Source organism: Adiantum capillus-veneris, chromosome 3, assembly GCF_014529385.1.
Source record: "Adiantum capillus-veneris isolate H3 chromosome 3, ASM1452938v2, whole genome shotgun sequence".
In the NCBI taxonomy this organism is placed as follows: Eukaryota; Viridiplantae; Streptophyta; class Polypodiopsida; order Polypodiales; family Pteridaceae; genus Adiantum; species Adiantum capillus-veneris.
In genome coordinates this window covers 87,518,352-87,536,085 of record NC_140933.1, presented here as the reverse complement: position 1 = coordinate 87,536,085, position 17,734 = coordinate 87,518,352, and the positions used below count along the sequence as shown (strand labels likewise).

Below are 17,734 nucleotides of genomic sequence, written 5' to 3'. Positions count from 1 at the left end.
AAGTAAGCCATGATCATTGCTTCCGTTGTTGTAGATGATGTGGTTGAGAGAGAGAGAGAGAGAGAGAGAGAGAGAGAGAGAGAGCTATCATGTTTCATGAGAGTGCTCCCTGCGCAGAAGTATGGATTCAAAGCCATGGGGGAGAGAGAGAGAGAGAGAGCATCTGTGCCACTCATGGTTTGTGCAGGACGAGCCCAGACTGCAATAGCGCCATGCCCCTCTTGTGTTTCTGCAGGGGAGGCTACAGGTGTATTTGGAAGCTAGGTCGGAAGTGCGCAAGGTAGGCGCCAGAACCCTGGTTTGTCTACACGGTGCAAGAGGTGATGGTATCGGGATAGCGAAAACGAGGGGGGTTGATAGATCAGCAACTAAAGAAGCATGCCGTGGGGACATGTGAGAGAGGGGAGGCTTCAGTTTTTTCAGGCTAACAAGAGAGAATCTCGACGTCAAATTAATGAATAGGTAGCAATTTCGACCCATACGCAAGCCATTATGTAGGGTAGTAATTTAAGTGAGAGTTGAATCCTTGTAAAACTCTTGCCAAGTCACCTCCACGTAGGTTTTGCTTTTGCCGACGTCGGCTCGACCGTGTGACGTGCGCGGCGCATAAAATTTGGGCTGATTTAGTACCAGAACAGACTGCTCGACCGAAGATGGAGTGCGAGGAGGTGAGTTCTCTCCTTGCTTTTGTCGCTTCTGTGCGCGCAATTATCAAATTGCTTGTCCCTTTCGTCTGTATCGGTTTGTTGCTTTTTCGAAGCTCTCAGTCTGGTCGAATGCTAAGCTGTTCTGTATTCGGATTTTGTTGACAGGACGCCATGGCTCGGCAAGAGGAAGTAAGGAAACATATAGAGGCGAAACGGGCATTACGTCTGTCTAATCTGTCTCCTGAAAGACCAGGTTCTGTCGTAGGGAATTTGTTGGAATTTTTGTTTTGTTCACTTCTGTTGTTCTTTTGTGGCTTTGTAAGAGTAATAGAAAATTATTATTCTGCTGCCTTTTTGGTGCAGATGTAAGCTTTTTAAGGACTCTTGATCCTAGTATCAAGCGCAACACTGCTGTAATAAAAAAGCTGAAGCAAATCAATGAGGAGCTGAAGGATGGTCTTTTAGAGGATTTAAAGGCAGTGAATTTGAGTAAATTTGTTAGTGAAGCTGTTGCAGCCATTTGTGAGGCAAAACTTAAGAGCTCCGACATCAATGCAGCTGTTCAGGTGATTTTGCCTGTTGAACTTGTCTGAAGCTCTGCATGTAAATCCAGTTATCTTGTTTTATTTGTAGAGTTGTGCTTTGCGGAGGTAATGCCTTTTGCTTCTTCTTTGATATTGAGATTGAGTTGAGTTTGCCTTATCTAGTCCATTATTGTTTTTTTCAAAGATATGTTCCATACTTCATCAAAGGTACAAGGATTTCTCTCCAACTTTATTGCAAGGGCTGTTGAAGACTTTTTTTCCTGGGAAAACTGTTGAAGAGCCTGATGGGGATAAAAGCTATCGAGCTCTGAAGAAACGCAGTACTTTGAAACTTCTGGTGGAGCTCTACATATGTGGTGTCTTTGACGATACGAGTGTCTTTGTAAGCATAATCAGAGACCTTTGCAGTACAGATGTACTTCGGGATCGCGACAATGTACAAACAAATTTAACACTACTTGTCAGTTTTGCTCGGCAAGGGAGGGTTTTTCTTGGTCTGCCTCTGTTAGGGAATGATCCACAAGAGGAGGTAATCAGTCTGGTGTATATAAGCATATTTGCCATTGTTACTGGTTGTGTGCATACAATCAACTTGTACATGCCGTGCATATTGGCTTGTTACATCTTTTGCAATTTGCAGCTTTATAAGGAGCTAAACATTACTGCTGATCACAAGAAGCTTTTAAAGAAGTTATTTCAGTCATTCTATGATGGAGTTGTGGACCTTTTACATTCTGAGCACTCGGTAAATTATGTTTTCATTCCTCCTACAGTGATGTTGCGAATCTTGCACTCTTTTTGAGTTCTTGCTTCCGTATATGTTAATGGCCATGGCCCTTCACGATGCCTGGAAAGGTTGTGCTTAATCTAAGTTAATGGCATGCTCATTTCTGCCATTTTTGTGTGGTCCAAACAGACGTTGCGACAGTTGGAGCATGAGAATATGCGTATGCTGAATGCAAAGGGTGAACTCAGTGAAGAGAATGCTTCTGCCTATGAAAGGCTTAGAAAATCTTATGATCAGCTCTTTCGAAGTGTTTCCTCGTAAGTTAGTCCTCTTTAGGCCCTCTCTCCACAGTTCATGTTTTTCTATGAGCTAGTTTTTGATCAAGTCACACTAAGGGTGAGGATGTTGGACATCATAATTTTTATTACACTTTTTGAAGTCTCATGTTATTGAGCTTTTCTTATGTATGTGATGATGATGGACATCTTTTGTAATTCATGGCTCATGGTGCTTGGAAGCTTCGCCACCTTTTTCTTTTCTGTTTATATGCCTCTTAGGTAGATACTTTATGTGGAATCTATCAATGACTCTCTCTCTCAGCACATGAATGGCAAGAGTTCAGGGGAGTGGATGCATCCTACTCTTGCCATTACATAGAGAGGTATGCATTGGAACCTTTTGGAACTTCTTTTTATATTGAGAAGTACAGAGTAAGTGCCTTCTTTTTATATTGAGAAGTACAGAGTGAGTGCCGGGGAATCGCTCTACCCTGTGTGACCACACACTGATCTGCCAGAGTCGACTCCCTAGGCTCATATTTAAAGGCACCAGGCCCAAAAGCATCTAAACCAAAAAACTGGCGCTGATCCAAAAGCTCTACTAAAAATAAGTGCCCCAAAAACTCTCCAGCTTTTTGTGTAGAAGCTGCCACGTCAGTGAGCCGCAAATTATGGAGGTCACGTGAACGTCTGTACGGTCAGTGCCATGCCATCTCTGCGATCTCTCTCTGTGGCTGAGATTTGAGTGCCACATCATTGCTTTTGCGGCATCGTCCCCCCCCCAACAAGAAAAAAAAAAAAAACACTCTTTTAAGAGGAGCATTCTCCCTCGATTGTGCCTCCAGACAGACAGTAGACAGAATAGCTCAGTAGACAGTGACTTTGTGCCTACATGCATTTGACCACTTCAATCCATGCTCTAACACAAAGACACAAGTCACTCAACAATCAAAATCACATTCACATCACTATCCTTGTCTAATCTAGGATATGAACCGTGATCTTTATGAATTATTTGACCATCACATCCAAACCGCATAAGTGGTCATGCCACGCCATCAGTTTGTGACATACCCTCCTCTTGAAAGAATTGTAATCGCCCTTGATTATGCCTGCAAAACAGACAGAGGCCATAAACCATTTCGGTAGACATTGACTCTAAGTACTGACGCACTAGACACGACACATCTAGTACATGTACAAAGACGACAATCACATCACTACACATGACATCACATGACAAATCAATAACAGAAAAATTCATTCCAAATCTTAGACCATGACTGCGAGCAACGTATTTAGTAATCGCATCTAGATCCATCCCGGACCTCACTGATGCCGGATTAACTAATCCTTATTGCGATCATGTCTATAGAGATTTATGAGACCGAAATGCTGCAGTCATTTCTTCTTTCAGCTTGTCCGAAAGGCTGTCTTATAGACATCTCCCGGTGTGATTTTGATTTGATGATATCTGCTTTTCAAATCAATCTTGATGAAACAAGAGGATGCTTGTTCGATCCTTGGAATTGGAAATCTGTTCTTGATGGTGATTTTATTGAGAGTTTTGTAATCAGTGCACATTCTCCAAGATCCGTCTTTCTTTAAAACCAACAACACCGGAGAGCAGTAGGGTGAAGTACTCGGCTGGGTAAGACCCTTTTCCAAAAGGTCTGTCACTTGATTCATAATCTCTTCATTCTGGGCTCGGCTAACACGGTAAGGTGGCTGGTTCGGTGGTGTCCAGGTATCAGATCAATAGTGTGATCCTCAGCACGAGATGGTGGCACTCGCCTGGCAGGCCCTCAGAGAAGCAATCGGCATGAGTGTGGAGAAAATCTTGGCGTTCTTTATCAAGTTCAGACATGTTCGTTCTGTGTTCATTAGTCAACTCTTTCAAGTAGATCGAGTAATGAAGAGACTGGATTTCATTAATTTGGAAATGACCGAAGCCGATACAATAGGGACAAACTCGCCCTTCAGTTTTATATCAAGTACAATTTTTCGGCCCTTTTCATTTGTCAAAGTCGCTTTCTTTGTCCGGTAATTGACCACGGCGTTGTTCTTATGGTACCAAGGGACTCCTAGGAGGACTTCACAACCTTCCAAGGGCATTATGTAAAAGTCCTTGTGCCCCAAATACCCCTGACAATGCAACCGAAGTTTGCCAATGACAGATATAATGGCTATGTCCCGTCCATGTGCCGCTAGAACTGTCTCTGTTGGTGGTCCCATTCGATCGGGTCGAGCCGCGCCTCCAATTGAGGTGAAATGAAGTTGGCCTTGGCTCCTCCATCGAAGGAAATCAGGGCTTCTTGATCTTTCACTTTGCCCCAAGCTCGGCAAAGTTCTATACTTTCATCAATTGTGCTTGCGTTAGTACCCATGCAATTTGGAACCAGTCCTGCTTTCATCTTGCCTTTTCTGCCATGTTCCTCTGCTGCTCTCAAACTCTCTGGCGTGTCTTCATGTTGTTCTTGCTGTGCCCTTCTGGGGCACTTTGCGGAGACATGCCCATGTTCCCCGCATCCAAAACACTTCCCTTCTTTGATGTAAGTGGCCCTTTCTCGAAGAGTGAGCCGGGGTCGTGTATCCTTGTCTTTCTTTTCTTGGGAACTCTTTCTACTTTCATTGTGAGAGGTCTGTTGGGTTCTTTGAGTCAAGATCTCATCAGTGGGGTAAGTCAAATTTCCCAAATGTATCGCAAAACCCCGTTTCGCATGACCCATCAATTCTTGAATAGAATTTGCCTTTTGTTCGAGGTAGTAGTCTTGGATCTGTGTAGGGAGTCCGTAGAAACTTCGCTCAATCTCTTCCTTAAAAGAGACCTTTTTAAATGAAGAGGTTGGTAGAAAAGAGTTCCTAATCTCTCGCAATAAGCGTCCAAAGAATCTCCCTTGGTCATGCGAATATGATTCCAAGCGGTTCGTTTATCTCGTTCGTACTCCCCGAGTCAGCCAAGAAGAAATAAAGAGCCTTTTGAATTTCAACCATTTAACTGGAGCTTCCTTCTTCAGAAGAAGAGTGGACCACCATGTTTGAGCATTTCCTTTGAAGAAAGATGTAGCTCTCCTAATCTTGGAGTAATCTGAGTAATGCCCTCCAGAGAAAGCTATGTCAAACTGCTGAATGAAGGCCAAGCCCTCGGAGCATCTTGGAACCGAGAAAAGTATTCAAATTTAGTCAATTGTCCACCTTCTTTGAATTTTTTCACTTTCTTGCTTTTGTCTTCGAGAAAGTCATGTTGGTTGGCTTTGTAAATATGCTTCTTCTTTGCATAAAACATGTGATTGTCGGAGTCCGAATTGCCAGAGGACGACTCCTCTATAGAACAGTTAGAAACTAGGCGAAATCTGGGTTTCTTTGCCGTTTTTTTCACCTTTCCGAAGCTTTGCATTTTGCTTCGCTTTTTGCCTTTTCTGTCCTCCTCGCTCGAGTCAGAATAGCTAGAAGACCTGTCAGAAGAAGAAGAAGTGGGTAGTCCTTCAAATCGTACATGCTTCTTCTGCTTTCTTGCCGATGCAAAAGAAGATTGACGACCCAAATAACCCGGGAAGTCAGTCCCCTTCTTGTGCTTTTTCTCTTGCTTTTTGGATTGGTTGTTTGCGTCCAAAAGCCAATTCTTGCTCTGTAAACATCCTCGGAGAAGGAGGTTTCTTGATTGCCGGTTTGATGGGTGGTTCTGTGGCTTTCTGCCACTGGGTGTGCACTTCTGCGATGGATTGCTGAGACAAAGATTTTGCAAACTGCGGATTCTTCGCAAATTTAATCATCTGCTTTGTGCACTCTCAACGTGTTTTCGACGTTCCGTCTCTTCAAGTTCGTACTGAGTAGGCTGAGGTGGCGCGTACTCTTCCTCTGTTAAATCATCAAAATCTTCTTCATGATCTCCTCCCACATTAGCAGATGCAGAGAAGTCAACTCATTCTTGTTGGAATCCATAAGTGTCGCGAGAAAAGGATCGGATTTCCCGATAGAAGAGAATTCAGCCGCGCTCTGATACAATTGTAACAAACTTGGACACCCCAAGTCAAGATTCTACCGCGACACAAGAGAGATTCACTTTAAAACAGTTCACAAAGACGACACGGCCTGGTGTAGTTCCATGCCCAAAGGTATTGGCTTCAAAGATTGGCGCCCCTTTCGGTTTTCATTTTATATTAATCTGTGTGCAAAGTACAAAGAGAGCCCGCGGGTCTCACTCTCAGACTTTGCGTCCAGATGCTCTGAGAAGTGAGCCCTAAGGCCACTTATAAAGGTTACATGGGGTTGCTAAAAGCAGAGCCCCCAAAAGCTTCTCAAACTCAAAAGCAAGAGCCTCCAAAAGCTGCCATCGTAATTTGCGGAGACTGCAGCGCGTTTTGCGGCCGTCCGTACAGTCAGAGTAAACGTGGAGGTCCGTACAGCCAGCGTGATTCACGAAAATCAGTACGGCAGCTACGTCAACAGATTACTTTGCTTTATTTCAATGTGTCCTCTCGGGGGTCCCCTCGTCACTTGGCCATAAGTTGGGACAACTTATAGGATTGCCACGTCACGAGTTTGTGACACTCACCAAAGAGTGAACTGTGTTATTGTAGGCGAATTCCACCAAAGGCAAAAAAAATTCCCATTGAGTCTTTTGATCAGAGATTTAAGACTTCAATAAATCCAGAATAGCTGAATTTGCGATCTCAGATTGCCCATCTGTTTAAATGATAACGAGAACTGCAACCGCGTGCCAATGTTCTAGCCCTCCAAAACAAACTGGTGAATCGGGGATTTTTGTTGGAGACTATTGTCTCAGGCATGCCATGTAATCGAAATATCTGTGCAATGAACAATCTCGCTAAATGGTCCGGCTTGACTGTTTTCTTGCTAAATCTGTCAATGACAGTCCAAATGCCATCGTGCCCACTCTGTGTCTTCGAGAAATCAAAGATGAAATCCATTGCAATACTTTCCTAGGGGCGGGTGGGAATGAGTAAAGGCTGTAGTAATCCTTGCGCCTTATGCCTGTCAAACTTGACCTTTTGGCATACTAAACAACTGCGAACAAAGTCGTCCACATCCTTCTTGAGTCTCGGCCAAAAGAAATAATACTCAAGCCCCTTCAACTTGGTGTCGATGCCGTGATGACCCTTAAATGGTGGACAGTGGCACTTTGTCAAAACCTTTTCCCTCAACAGCTGTGTACACACAACATTGTTTTCTTCATCAAGTAGCCATCCCGTATGGAATATCTTGGGACTATCTCCCCATTCTGTATCCGAGTAAAAACATCGGTAAAAACAGATCGGTGGCGTACTGGTCAACCATATCCTCAAAGCTTCTGTGTAGAACGCGGAAGTAGCCAAGATGAGGGGCTTTTGAGACAATGCATCTGCCACTAAATTTTTCTGACCCTGAACATCGACAATCTGGAAGTGAAACTGTGACAAGATGTTAGCCCACCGCATCTGCTTTTCCGAAAGCTGCTTCTGTGACAAGAAGTAGCGTAGATTTTGATGATCAGTAAAGACCGTGAAATCGGCTCCGAGTAGTTAATAGCTCTTTCTCATAAATCTGTGCCACCAATTCTGGCCTTGAAAACATTTTGTTTTCATAAGCAATCACATGGCCTTCTTGCATCAAGATCACTCCCAGACTACAAACACAAGTATCACAATAAACTTCGAATAGCTGTTGCAAGTCTGGCAAAGCCAACACTGGTCCAGTAGTCAATTTTTCCTTAAGTGTTTGAAAAGCAGTCACCTCTGTCGGTCCCCACGAGAAAGGGACTTGCCGACGATGTCGATGACGATGAGGACGACGCCGGGACTGGTCGAAATCTGAAAATGCTAAGGGCTGAAATTTGCAAATCTTTATCTGCTGAATTCTGACTCTATGTCGGTGACGACGGCGATGACGACGATGCACTGAAAAACGCAGATGCTGAAATCTGCGTTTTACCGGCTGACTCTGCAAATTTCGATGGATTTGACCGTGCGGCGAGGATCTGCTGCAGGAAGGTGAGATCTGCGAGGTTCGGGACTTGTTCTGCGATGTCTAAGTGCTTAAAACTGAAAACGCTGGTCTTCTTGTTGGTTCCGTCGCGGTAGATCTGCAAAATGCTGAAATGCCTGGCAGATGCAAAAACGCAAGGCTGAAAATCTGACTTGCGGTGGAAATCTGCTATCGCTAGGGTGATTTGCTGTCGCTGTGCATGCTAACGCTAGGAGTCTTTTGCTTCTTGCTGTCGCCAAGTTGTTGCCAATGCAAAAACGTTGGCTGATCTGGTCCAAAAACGCCAGCCTTCTGCTGTGATGCAAAAACGCTAGGCCTCTTGGGGGTTCTGCTGAGAAGTTGCCTGTTGAGCGTGTGCTCCTTCTTCCTCTTCTGCCAGAAAGTGCTAACTTTGGTTTGCTTGTATATTATCTTAGCAAAATTGCCCTACCTAGTTCCCAACAAAAGTCACTTAATAAATAAGTGAAAAAAGGGAAAATAGGTTTAATGCACTAGAAAATTCCCCTGATGGATTGTGACGGGAATGCTGATAATCATGCTGTGTGCAACCGGAGAATATGCATCTAGTCTAAGTGACTGGTCATGCACGATTTGCGAACAGACTCACAAAAGTGCCATATCACTTCCTATTCTAGAGTGACTTGACTGACTGAACCCTTGTCATGCTGTAGCTTGTCCACGGGCACAGAGTTGGATATGTCACGTGACATCCCCTCCTTTTCAAAGTGAGGTACTGGTACCGAACTGTATGGCGTCGAGGGAGATTGCCAACAATATCCGGAATCCTCGAAAGGACTCTTCGCTGGCCCACTCTGAGGTGCGGGTCGTGCGATACTTGAACTTCATAAAGGTTTGCAAAGCTTGCTTCTTTGGGCCGCGTCGAAAGCGACAAAGTCTTTTGTGGCTCCTTCGATGCTTCAACTTCGTCTAGAGTCATGCTTCTTTCTTCTTCAAGAATCTCCATGGCTGAAAATTCTTGAAACCACCTTTAACACAAAAACATGAACATACATATTCCATGTAAAGGGACTAGAAAAAATCTTGTCTTCCTAAAAGACTGTGCATGCAATGTAGATGAACAAATAGATGGAGTGCCAAACCGTTCACCACACACACGCAAACAATGAGATCGACTCATGTCTTGTTGATCTAAATCAATCAACTGTGGCAAAACATAATGAAAATGCCGATGCTTGGTGCTCATACTTTCTTGTGCTCTTTCTACGACTGTGTCGTGCCAAGGAAGAGACGGAATGTGCATTCCTTGGGTGCAAACATTTCATCTTTTCATGAATCATCCGTATACATCCGTGCTCATTCAGTGAATCGTGCTCAACGTACAATATGTTATGCCCAGGAAAAGGGATCACATAGACGCTGACTAAAATACAGGAAATGATCACGAATGAAACACTCAAACAATGCGTGCTGACTAATCACTCAAACACATAATACTTCCTATGAGGGTTCTTTGGACCTGGGCTCGAGAGCCAAGATCGGTTCTTCCCGAGGGGGTTCTTTGGACCTAGGCTCGAGAGCCAAGATTGGTTCTTCGTGTTCGAATCTTCTTGTGGGGGTTCTGTGGACCTCGACTCGAGAGCCAAGATCGGTTCTTCGTGATTGATCGAATCTGCAATGAGGTTAGCTTCACTAGAGAAAGTATCAACTAACACATCATCCTTGTGAACAATCACATCTTCTTCATGCAAATCATCATGCTTGTGAGAAATCACATCTTGATCATCATGCAAATCATCATGCTTGTCATTGTCATTCAAATCATCATGCTTGTCATTATCAACCAAATCATGTGTGTCGTGCTTTGGAGAAGAAGAGACTGAGAGAGTCCTCTCAGTCTCTTTTTCCTGATTCTGTGCAAACTGCGCTTGCACAATAGAAAAAAGTCGCAAGAACTCTTTCATGTGTTGGTTGCTCTTCTCTTTTCTTGCTTTGTTCTCGCGATCAAATTCTGCTTCTCTTGCTTTGTCTTCCAAGCGTGCTTGCTCGTACTTACGCTCGATGGCTGCCAATCTTTCTTCGCGTTCACGTGCTATGGCTGCAATTCGTTCTTCGTATTTACGTTCTATGGCCGCCATTTTTGCTTCGCTTTCTCTCTTACTGTCCATCATCATCTTGTCGAAAGCTGCCATAGGATCTAGTGCAATCTTTGGCGTAGATGGGGAAGGGGGAGGGTCGAAAAAACCTCCTGGTGGGGAAGACTCTTCTTCGCCACTCCCATGCTCACCACCTCCATGCGAAGTATCCATTCCGCTTCGGGTGATGACCATCCACTGAAGTCTTGGGTTCTGAAGTTCACAAGGAACTTGGGTTCTTGAGGGTCTTGAGGTTCTTCTTTCGCTTGCAATCTGTGTTAGAGAAGGATCTTCTCTTCACCCGAGTTCTGCTCTTTTCTGCGGGCGCACCCCTTGGCGGCCTTGCGCTTACACCAAGGTTGCTTTTTCCCACCTCACGTCGATCGCTCGGTCTGCTCTCAATGAGTGAAAAGAGGCACAAGGGGAGGCTGGACAAACCCTTCTTTCTTGGGTTTCCTGTCACTCTTCAAAACACGATTAGGAGACACGCCCGAGAGGACTTGGGTTACGTGCGACCGCAACAAGCAAAAAAAATTATGTGGTTCTTGTGGTTCTTTCCTTGAGTGATACAGAACACTGTCAAAGCTCTGATACCAGTGTAAGGTGCAGCGAAATGAATGTTAAACTTTGCTCAAGATGAGTGCTCCGAACTGTGCTCGAGGGTTCCTTTTACTTACGGAAGGGAGAGCCTTCCGTTCCTTTAGTGAGAGAGTGCAATGGACACAAACAAAGTGGATGAACACTGTGAATGAAGGTGCTGAGACTGAGAGATAGAGAGAGAAGAGAATACAACACCAGAAAGTTGTCAAACCCTCCTCCAAGGGCCCCACTCTCGATGGCGAGAGCGGTCTACTTATGATTGCACAAATCTCTACAATGCTTGGACTTACCGACGATGTCGATGACAATGAGGACGATGACGGGACGGGTTGAAATCTGAAAATGCTGAGGGCTGAAATCTGCAAATTTTTATATGCTGAATTCTGACTCTATGTGGTTGACGACGGCGATGACGACGATGTGCTGAAAAATGCAGATGCTGAAATCTGCGTTTTCCGTGCTGAATCTGCAAACTTCGATGGATCTGACCGTGCGGCAAGGATCTGTTGTGGGAAGGTGAGATCTGCGAGGTTCAGGACTTGTTCTGCGATGTCTAAGTGCTGAAAACTGAAAACGCTGGTCTTCTTGTTGGTTCCGTCGCGGTAGATCTGCAAAACGCTGAAATGCCTGGCAGATGCAAAAACGCTAGGCTGAAAATCTGACTTGCGGTGGAAATCTGCTATCGCTAGGCTGATCTGATGTCGCTGTGCAAAGCTGCTAACGCTAGGAGTCTTCTGCTTCTTGCTGTCGCTAAGTTGTTGCCAATGCAAAAACACTGGCTGATGTGGTCCAAAAACGCCAGCCTTCTGTTGGGTGAGGCAAAAACGCTAGGCCTCCTGGGGGTTCTATTGAGAAGTTGCCTGTTGAGTGTGTGCTCCTGCTGCCTCTTCTGCCAGAAAGTGCTAACTCTGGTTTGCTTATATATAATCTTAGCAAAATTGCCCTACCTAGTTTCCAACAAAAGGCACTTGATAAATAAGTGAAAAATGTCAAAAATAGGGAAAATAGGTTTAATGCACTGGAAAATTCCCTTGATAGATTCTGATGGGAATGCTGATGATCATGCTGTGTGCAACCGGAGGATATGCATCTAATCTAAGTGACTGGTCATGCACGATTTGCGAACAGGCTCACAAAAGTGCCAGATCACTTCCTATTCTAGAGTGACTTGACTGACTGAACCCTTGTCATGTTGTAGCTTGTCCACGGACACATAGGGTTGGATGTGTCACGTGACACGCCGATAGTAAGAACACAATCCCAGAAAGCTTCGAACTTCATGAACATTCTTAAAGTCAGGCCAATCATGGATAGTCTCAATTTTGGCCGGGTCTATCTGTACTACTGTTGCAGTGACGATGTGTCCCAGGAAATGTATCTCCGGTAAGAAAAACTCGCTCTTTTAGGTATTAATAACCAATCCGTGATCACGTAATGCCTGAAAGACCTGTCGCAGATGGTGTCGATGCTCTGCTTTATCCTTAAAGAAAACTATAATATCATCAAAGAAAGCGTCCACAAAAGATCAATGCTCTTGGAAAATCCTATCCATCATTCGATTGAAAGTTGCTGGAGCATTGGTAAGTCCAAAAGGCATCACCAAAAATTTGTATAAACCAAAGCTTGTCCGAAAAGCTGTCTTGTAGATATCTCTTGGAGCAATTCTTATCTGATGATATTCGCTTTTCAAATCAATCCTGCTGAAACAAGAGGATCCCTGAAGTCTGTCAAGAATATAATCGATCCTTGGAATGGGGAATTTGTAATTGATGGTGATTTTATTGAGAGCTCTATAGTCAATGCACATTCTCCAAGATCCGTCTTTCTTTAGTACCAATAAAACCGGAGAACAGTAAGGTGAAGTACTAGGCTGGATGAGACCCGAGACCCTTTTCAAGAATTTCTTTCACTTGGTTCATGATTTCTTCATTCTAGGCTTGGCTAACACAATAAGGTGGCCCGTTCAATGGTGCGGTTCCAGGAATCAGATCAATAGTGTGGTTTTCACGACGAGACGGAGGTAACTCGCCTGGCAGGCCTTCTGAGAAAGTCAGCATGTGTGTGCAAAAATTTGTGTCGTTCTTTGTCCAATTCAGACATGTTCATCTGTTGTTCATCATTCGATTCTTTCAAATAGATTGAGTAAACAAAAAGACTGGATTTCATTAATTTTGAAATGGCCGAATCCCATACGATAGGGACGGACTCTCCCTTCAATTTTACATGAAGTACAATTTTCTTGCCCTTCTCATTGGTCAAAGTCGCTTTCTTAGCGGACCATGATGTTGTTCTTATGGTACCAAGGGATTCCAGGAGGACATCACACCCTTCCAAAGGCATGATGTAAAAGTCCTCGTGCCCTAAATACCCTTGACAATGCAAACAAAGTTTGCCAATGACAAGTGTAATGGCTACATCCCGTCCGGGTGTCGCTAGAACTGCCTTCGCCGGTGGCCCCCAAGGTAGTTAGGTACGTAGTGTTTGGTACAAATTCGGTATGTAAGGTACGTAGTATAGAATGGATTGAGTTATTAGGTATGCTAAAATTCGTCCTTTTTTTCACAAAGCCTAAAATTGAGAGTACTTCATACATTTACTTATGCATTCACGAAGACTTCAAATAAGACCAGAGTCCACGACTCTAATTGAACAATGAAAACACAAAGCTGATCAATGTCTACAGCCAAACAGTGTCTAATGTCTGATGCCATGGTCTCATAAAACTAAGAGCATTAAAAAAAAGTACATAATGATAACCCAAGACTGATGCCATGGTCTCATAAAACTAAGAGCATTAAAAAGAAGTACATAATGATAACCCAAGAGTGGAGTATGAAGTCTTGACTCTAATAAGTACTGCAAACTGCACAATGCACAATTTTTAATTTTTTTTAAAATCCATACGGATTGCTATCCATACGTATGGATCCGTACTGTATGGCTCTACCGCCGTACGGATCCTACCCATATGTTGTACTGATGCAACCTTGGTGGCCCCATCCTGTCGGGCGAATCTCGAGCCGAGCCGCCAATTCAGGTAAATTGAAGTTGGCCTTGGCTCCTCCATCAAAGAAGATAAGGGCTTCCCGATCTTTCACTTTACCCCATGGGCGGCAAAGTTGCGTATTTTCATCCATCTGGCTTGGATCTGTTCCCATGCAATCCAGTACCAGTTCTGCTTTCATCTTGCCTTTTGTGCCACGTTCTTCTGTTGCTCTAGAACTCTTAGGCCCGTCTTGAGTCTGTCCTCGCTGTGCCTTTTTGGGGCACTTTACGGAGATGTGCCCTTGTTCCCCGCAACCAAAACACTTCCCCTCTTTGAGATAGTCGGCTCTCTCTTCCGCAGTCAATCGGGGTCGTGTATCTTTCTTTTTCTGGGAATTCTTCTTCTTTCTATTATCGTTGGTCGATGTCTATCTAGTCTTCTGAGTCAAAACCTCATCAGTGGGGTAGGTCAAATTCCCCGAATGTATCGAGAATCCCCGTTTAGCATGTCCCATTAGTTGTTGTATAGACTCAGACGGTTGTTCAAGGTAGTAATCTTGGATTTGTGTAGGGAGTCCCCAGCAAAACTGCTCCTTCTTCACCATGTTCGAGCATTTCCCTTTAAAAACGATGCTACCCTCCTGATCTTTGAGTGCTCTGAGTAATGCCCTCCAGAGAAGGCTATATCAAACTGCTGAATGAAAGCCAAAGCCCTCGGAGCGTCTTGGAAAAGGATTCAAATTTCACTGATTGTCCACCCTTTTTAAATTTCTTTTGTCTTTTTGTTCTCGTCTTCGAGGAAATCGTACTGGTCGGCTCTATAAAAGTGTTTCTTCTTTGCATAAAACATATGATTGTCGGAGCCTGAACCGTCAGAGGACGAGTCCTCTGTAGAACTATCAGAAATTGGTCGGAATCTGATCTTCTTTGCCTTTTTCTTGTTCTTTTCAAGGCTTTGTTTCTTGCTTTGCTTCTTGTCCTTTCTGTTCTCCTCGCTTGAGTCGGAAGAGAAAGAGCTAGAAGAACTGTTGGAAGAAGAATTGTGTAGTCCTGTAAAACGCACATGCTTCTTCTGTTTTCATGCAGACGCAAAAGAAGATTGACGGTCCAAGTAACCGGGATAGTCGGTCCCCTTCTTGCGCTTCTTCAATTGCTTTTTCAATGGCTTTTTCGTGTCCAGAAGCTGATTGATTTGTGGTCTGGACCACATCATGGAGTTCTTCTTCAGTGAACATCCTTGGAGTAGGAGGTTTCTTGATTGCCGGTTCGATTGGTGGCTCGATGGCTTTCTGCCATTGGGTACGGCACTTCAGCCATCGACTGCTAGGTCAAAAATTTTGCATACTAGGGATCCTTAGCAAATTGAAGCATCTGCTTTGCGCACTCGTCAACCTATTGTCGACGTTGCATCTCCACGAGTTCATACTGTGTGGCCAGGGTGGTCCGTACTCATTTTCTGCTAAGTCGCTTGAATTTTCCGTATTGCCTCCCGCCTCAGCGTGGCAGAAGAGGTCGTCTGATTCTTTTTGGAATCCATAGGTGCCAAGAGGAGGAGATTGGATTTCCCAGTAGAAGAGAAATCGGCCGTGCTCTGATGCCAGTGTAATAAACTTGGACACCCCAAGTCTAGACTCTGTTAGGACACAATAGAGATTCACTTAAAATACTTCACAGCTACTGAGTTGACACGGCTGGAGGTAGTTTCGTGCCAAGAGATATTGGCCCCAAAGTCTTGCGTCCCTTTCGGTATTTCTTTTTATATTAATCTTTGAGCAAAGTACAACTCCCGCGGGTGCTCGCTCTGAGACTCTGCGTCCAGATGCTCTGAGAAGTGAGACCCCCCTTGGGCTTATTTATTCTTAAAAGGGATGCTAAAAGCAAAGCCCCAAAAGCAGTAAACTCAAAAGCAACCTGATCCAAAAGCTGCCAGTAATAGCAAGCAACGCGAAAAGCGGAATTTCCGTACGGACTTGCCACGTCAGCAGTCAACGCGTTTTGCGGCAGTCCGTACAACAGTCAGCGCAAATCGCGACCATCCGTACAGTAGCCACGTTAGCAGGTTCTACGCTTTATTTTAATGCCTAGGTGTCCCTTTGGCCTCTCGGCAATTGTCCATAAGTTGGAAGCAACTTATTAAGTGGTCATGCCATCTCATCAGTTTGTGACACACCAAGCCTCACGCTCTAAGGACTTGGCAAGCTTTCAAGGATATTTATGCTTGAAGTTGCATGACCTCCTTGTTTGAAGTGCAGCTTTTGGCAGAATGGGTAAACTTGAAAATGCATGTCATGAACACTATGGAAGACTACAATCAGAAGTTTTTAGAAATCTACCTCCCAATGTCTTTTCTTCAAGTTGATAACCTTGGAGTACTAGTGTGAGCACCATACCATAAGACTGCCATCACCAATTAAGGAATACTGTTTGTCCTACCAAGTCTTGACAATCCAAGAGCTCATGGACCATGTTGCGGTTGGCTACACACTCATGAAGGGAAGATTAGAATTTACCACTGACAACCAATTGGCATCTACACAGAATCCTTGACGACAACAACACAAATTTTCAAGATTCTCGTGACACTTAGACTCTACTTGCACGACCTTGATTGATCACCCGCCAACGAGAAACTCTGCAACAAGGAGACATGTGCTTCGAATGTTTCTAGACGGGGCACAAACTACAGTGCCTATGTTTGCCCCCACAAAGGTGTAAAACCTCAAGAGCAATCTCCCACCAAGAAAGCGAGAACCTCAGTAGGACCTGCTTCATATATTTATGGAATTTTTGTACCCGATGCTTCCAAGAAACGATGTAGAGCATATAGAGCATATGGAAAGATTCGTGGCCATAAAGCACTTATCTTCTTCAATCTAGGAATTTCCAAAAACTTTATTTACCCAGAGTTACTCAAGCAAATGGACTTTGAGTACAACCAGTTTGCTGGAGGCATTGAGGTTGAGTTGGCTATAGGAGATACTAGCACAATTGTCCCACTTATTGGTGCCATAGTAACTTGGAACGGCGGGTCGGGGTCGGGAACAGGGACAGGGATGGGACGGCAAAAGTTAGGGAACGGGGACGGGGTTTTTTGGTTGCATTTTTTGACCTGCACACATGCCACACACATAGAGCATTACTTTGACCACAAATTTACACTAAATAGACCAAAGAACATGAGTCATATAGACGCAAATGTGCTAATAAAACATCGAGAAATGAGGCCCCAAAGGGTGGATTTTATAGCCATTGGGGTGCTTCAAAGTTAAAAAATATGGCTGTTGGAGAGGAACTGGCCGTTAGAAACGATGATATTTTCAAATTTTAAAAAAGTTGATTGTTTGTGACTGCCATCCCCTACCGTCCCCTGCCGTCCGCGTGACGTTTTGGCTGCGTTCCCACCTGGCAGGCAGTTTGGCGTCCGTCCCGGAATCGGGCTCCCCCGTCTGTGGGCTCCGTTCCCTCTGTCCCTTGTTACTATGATTGGTGCCCTTCCTATCACCGCTCAAGGGTATCACGACAACGCAGATTTCCACATTATGAAGTTAGGGCATTGCGACGCTTTGTTGGGCATGCTTTGGCACAACAAAAATGATGCTACCATTTAGATCTGCAAACAGAACTATCACTTCGATCGAGATGGGCAAGCTAGTTGTCCTTTGAGTTTGACTGACGGAAACCAACCCTGAATGATTTGAGTTTTGCTTTCTATTTATTTTGAAAGACTGTTTGAGAATATTGTTTGAAATAGAAGTTATCAATTTTAAACTTGTCTTGGCGCCGATCGATTTGTTTGATTCTAGTTTTAATAGTGGTTTCAATGTTGTTTGATAACTTCTTGAAAACTTGTGGACAACGCAAACTATGGTTTGGG

At 44.2% G+C, this 17,734-nt stretch overlaps 1 protein-coding gene across 2 annotated transcripts in view; it reads left to right on the top strand.

Annotated features, from left to right (window-relative positions):
- The first annotated feature begins 557 nt into the window (after nt 1-557).
- LOC147461258 (regulator of nonsense transcripts UPF2) overlaps nt 558-17,734 on the top strand; it is a 51,678-nt gene continuing 34,501 nt past the window's right edge. For both annotated transcript variants that reach the window (XR_015187577.1, XM_086508847.1), the window contains exons 1-6: nt 558-668; nt 813-900; nt 1,011-1,213; nt 1,377-1,721; nt 1,833-1,937; nt 2,109-2,236. Coding sequence is in view for 1 of the 2 variants with exons in the window: in XM_086508847.1 (XP_086364973.1) it covers nt 654-668; nt 813-900; nt 1,011-1,213; nt 1,377-1,721; nt 1,833-1,937; nt 2,109-2,236 (884 nt within the window). In the remaining variant the exon portion in view is untranslated. The remainder of the gene's footprint in view (nt 669-812; nt 901-1,010; nt 1,214-1,376; nt 1,722-1,832; nt 1,938-2,108; nt 2,237-17,734) is intronic.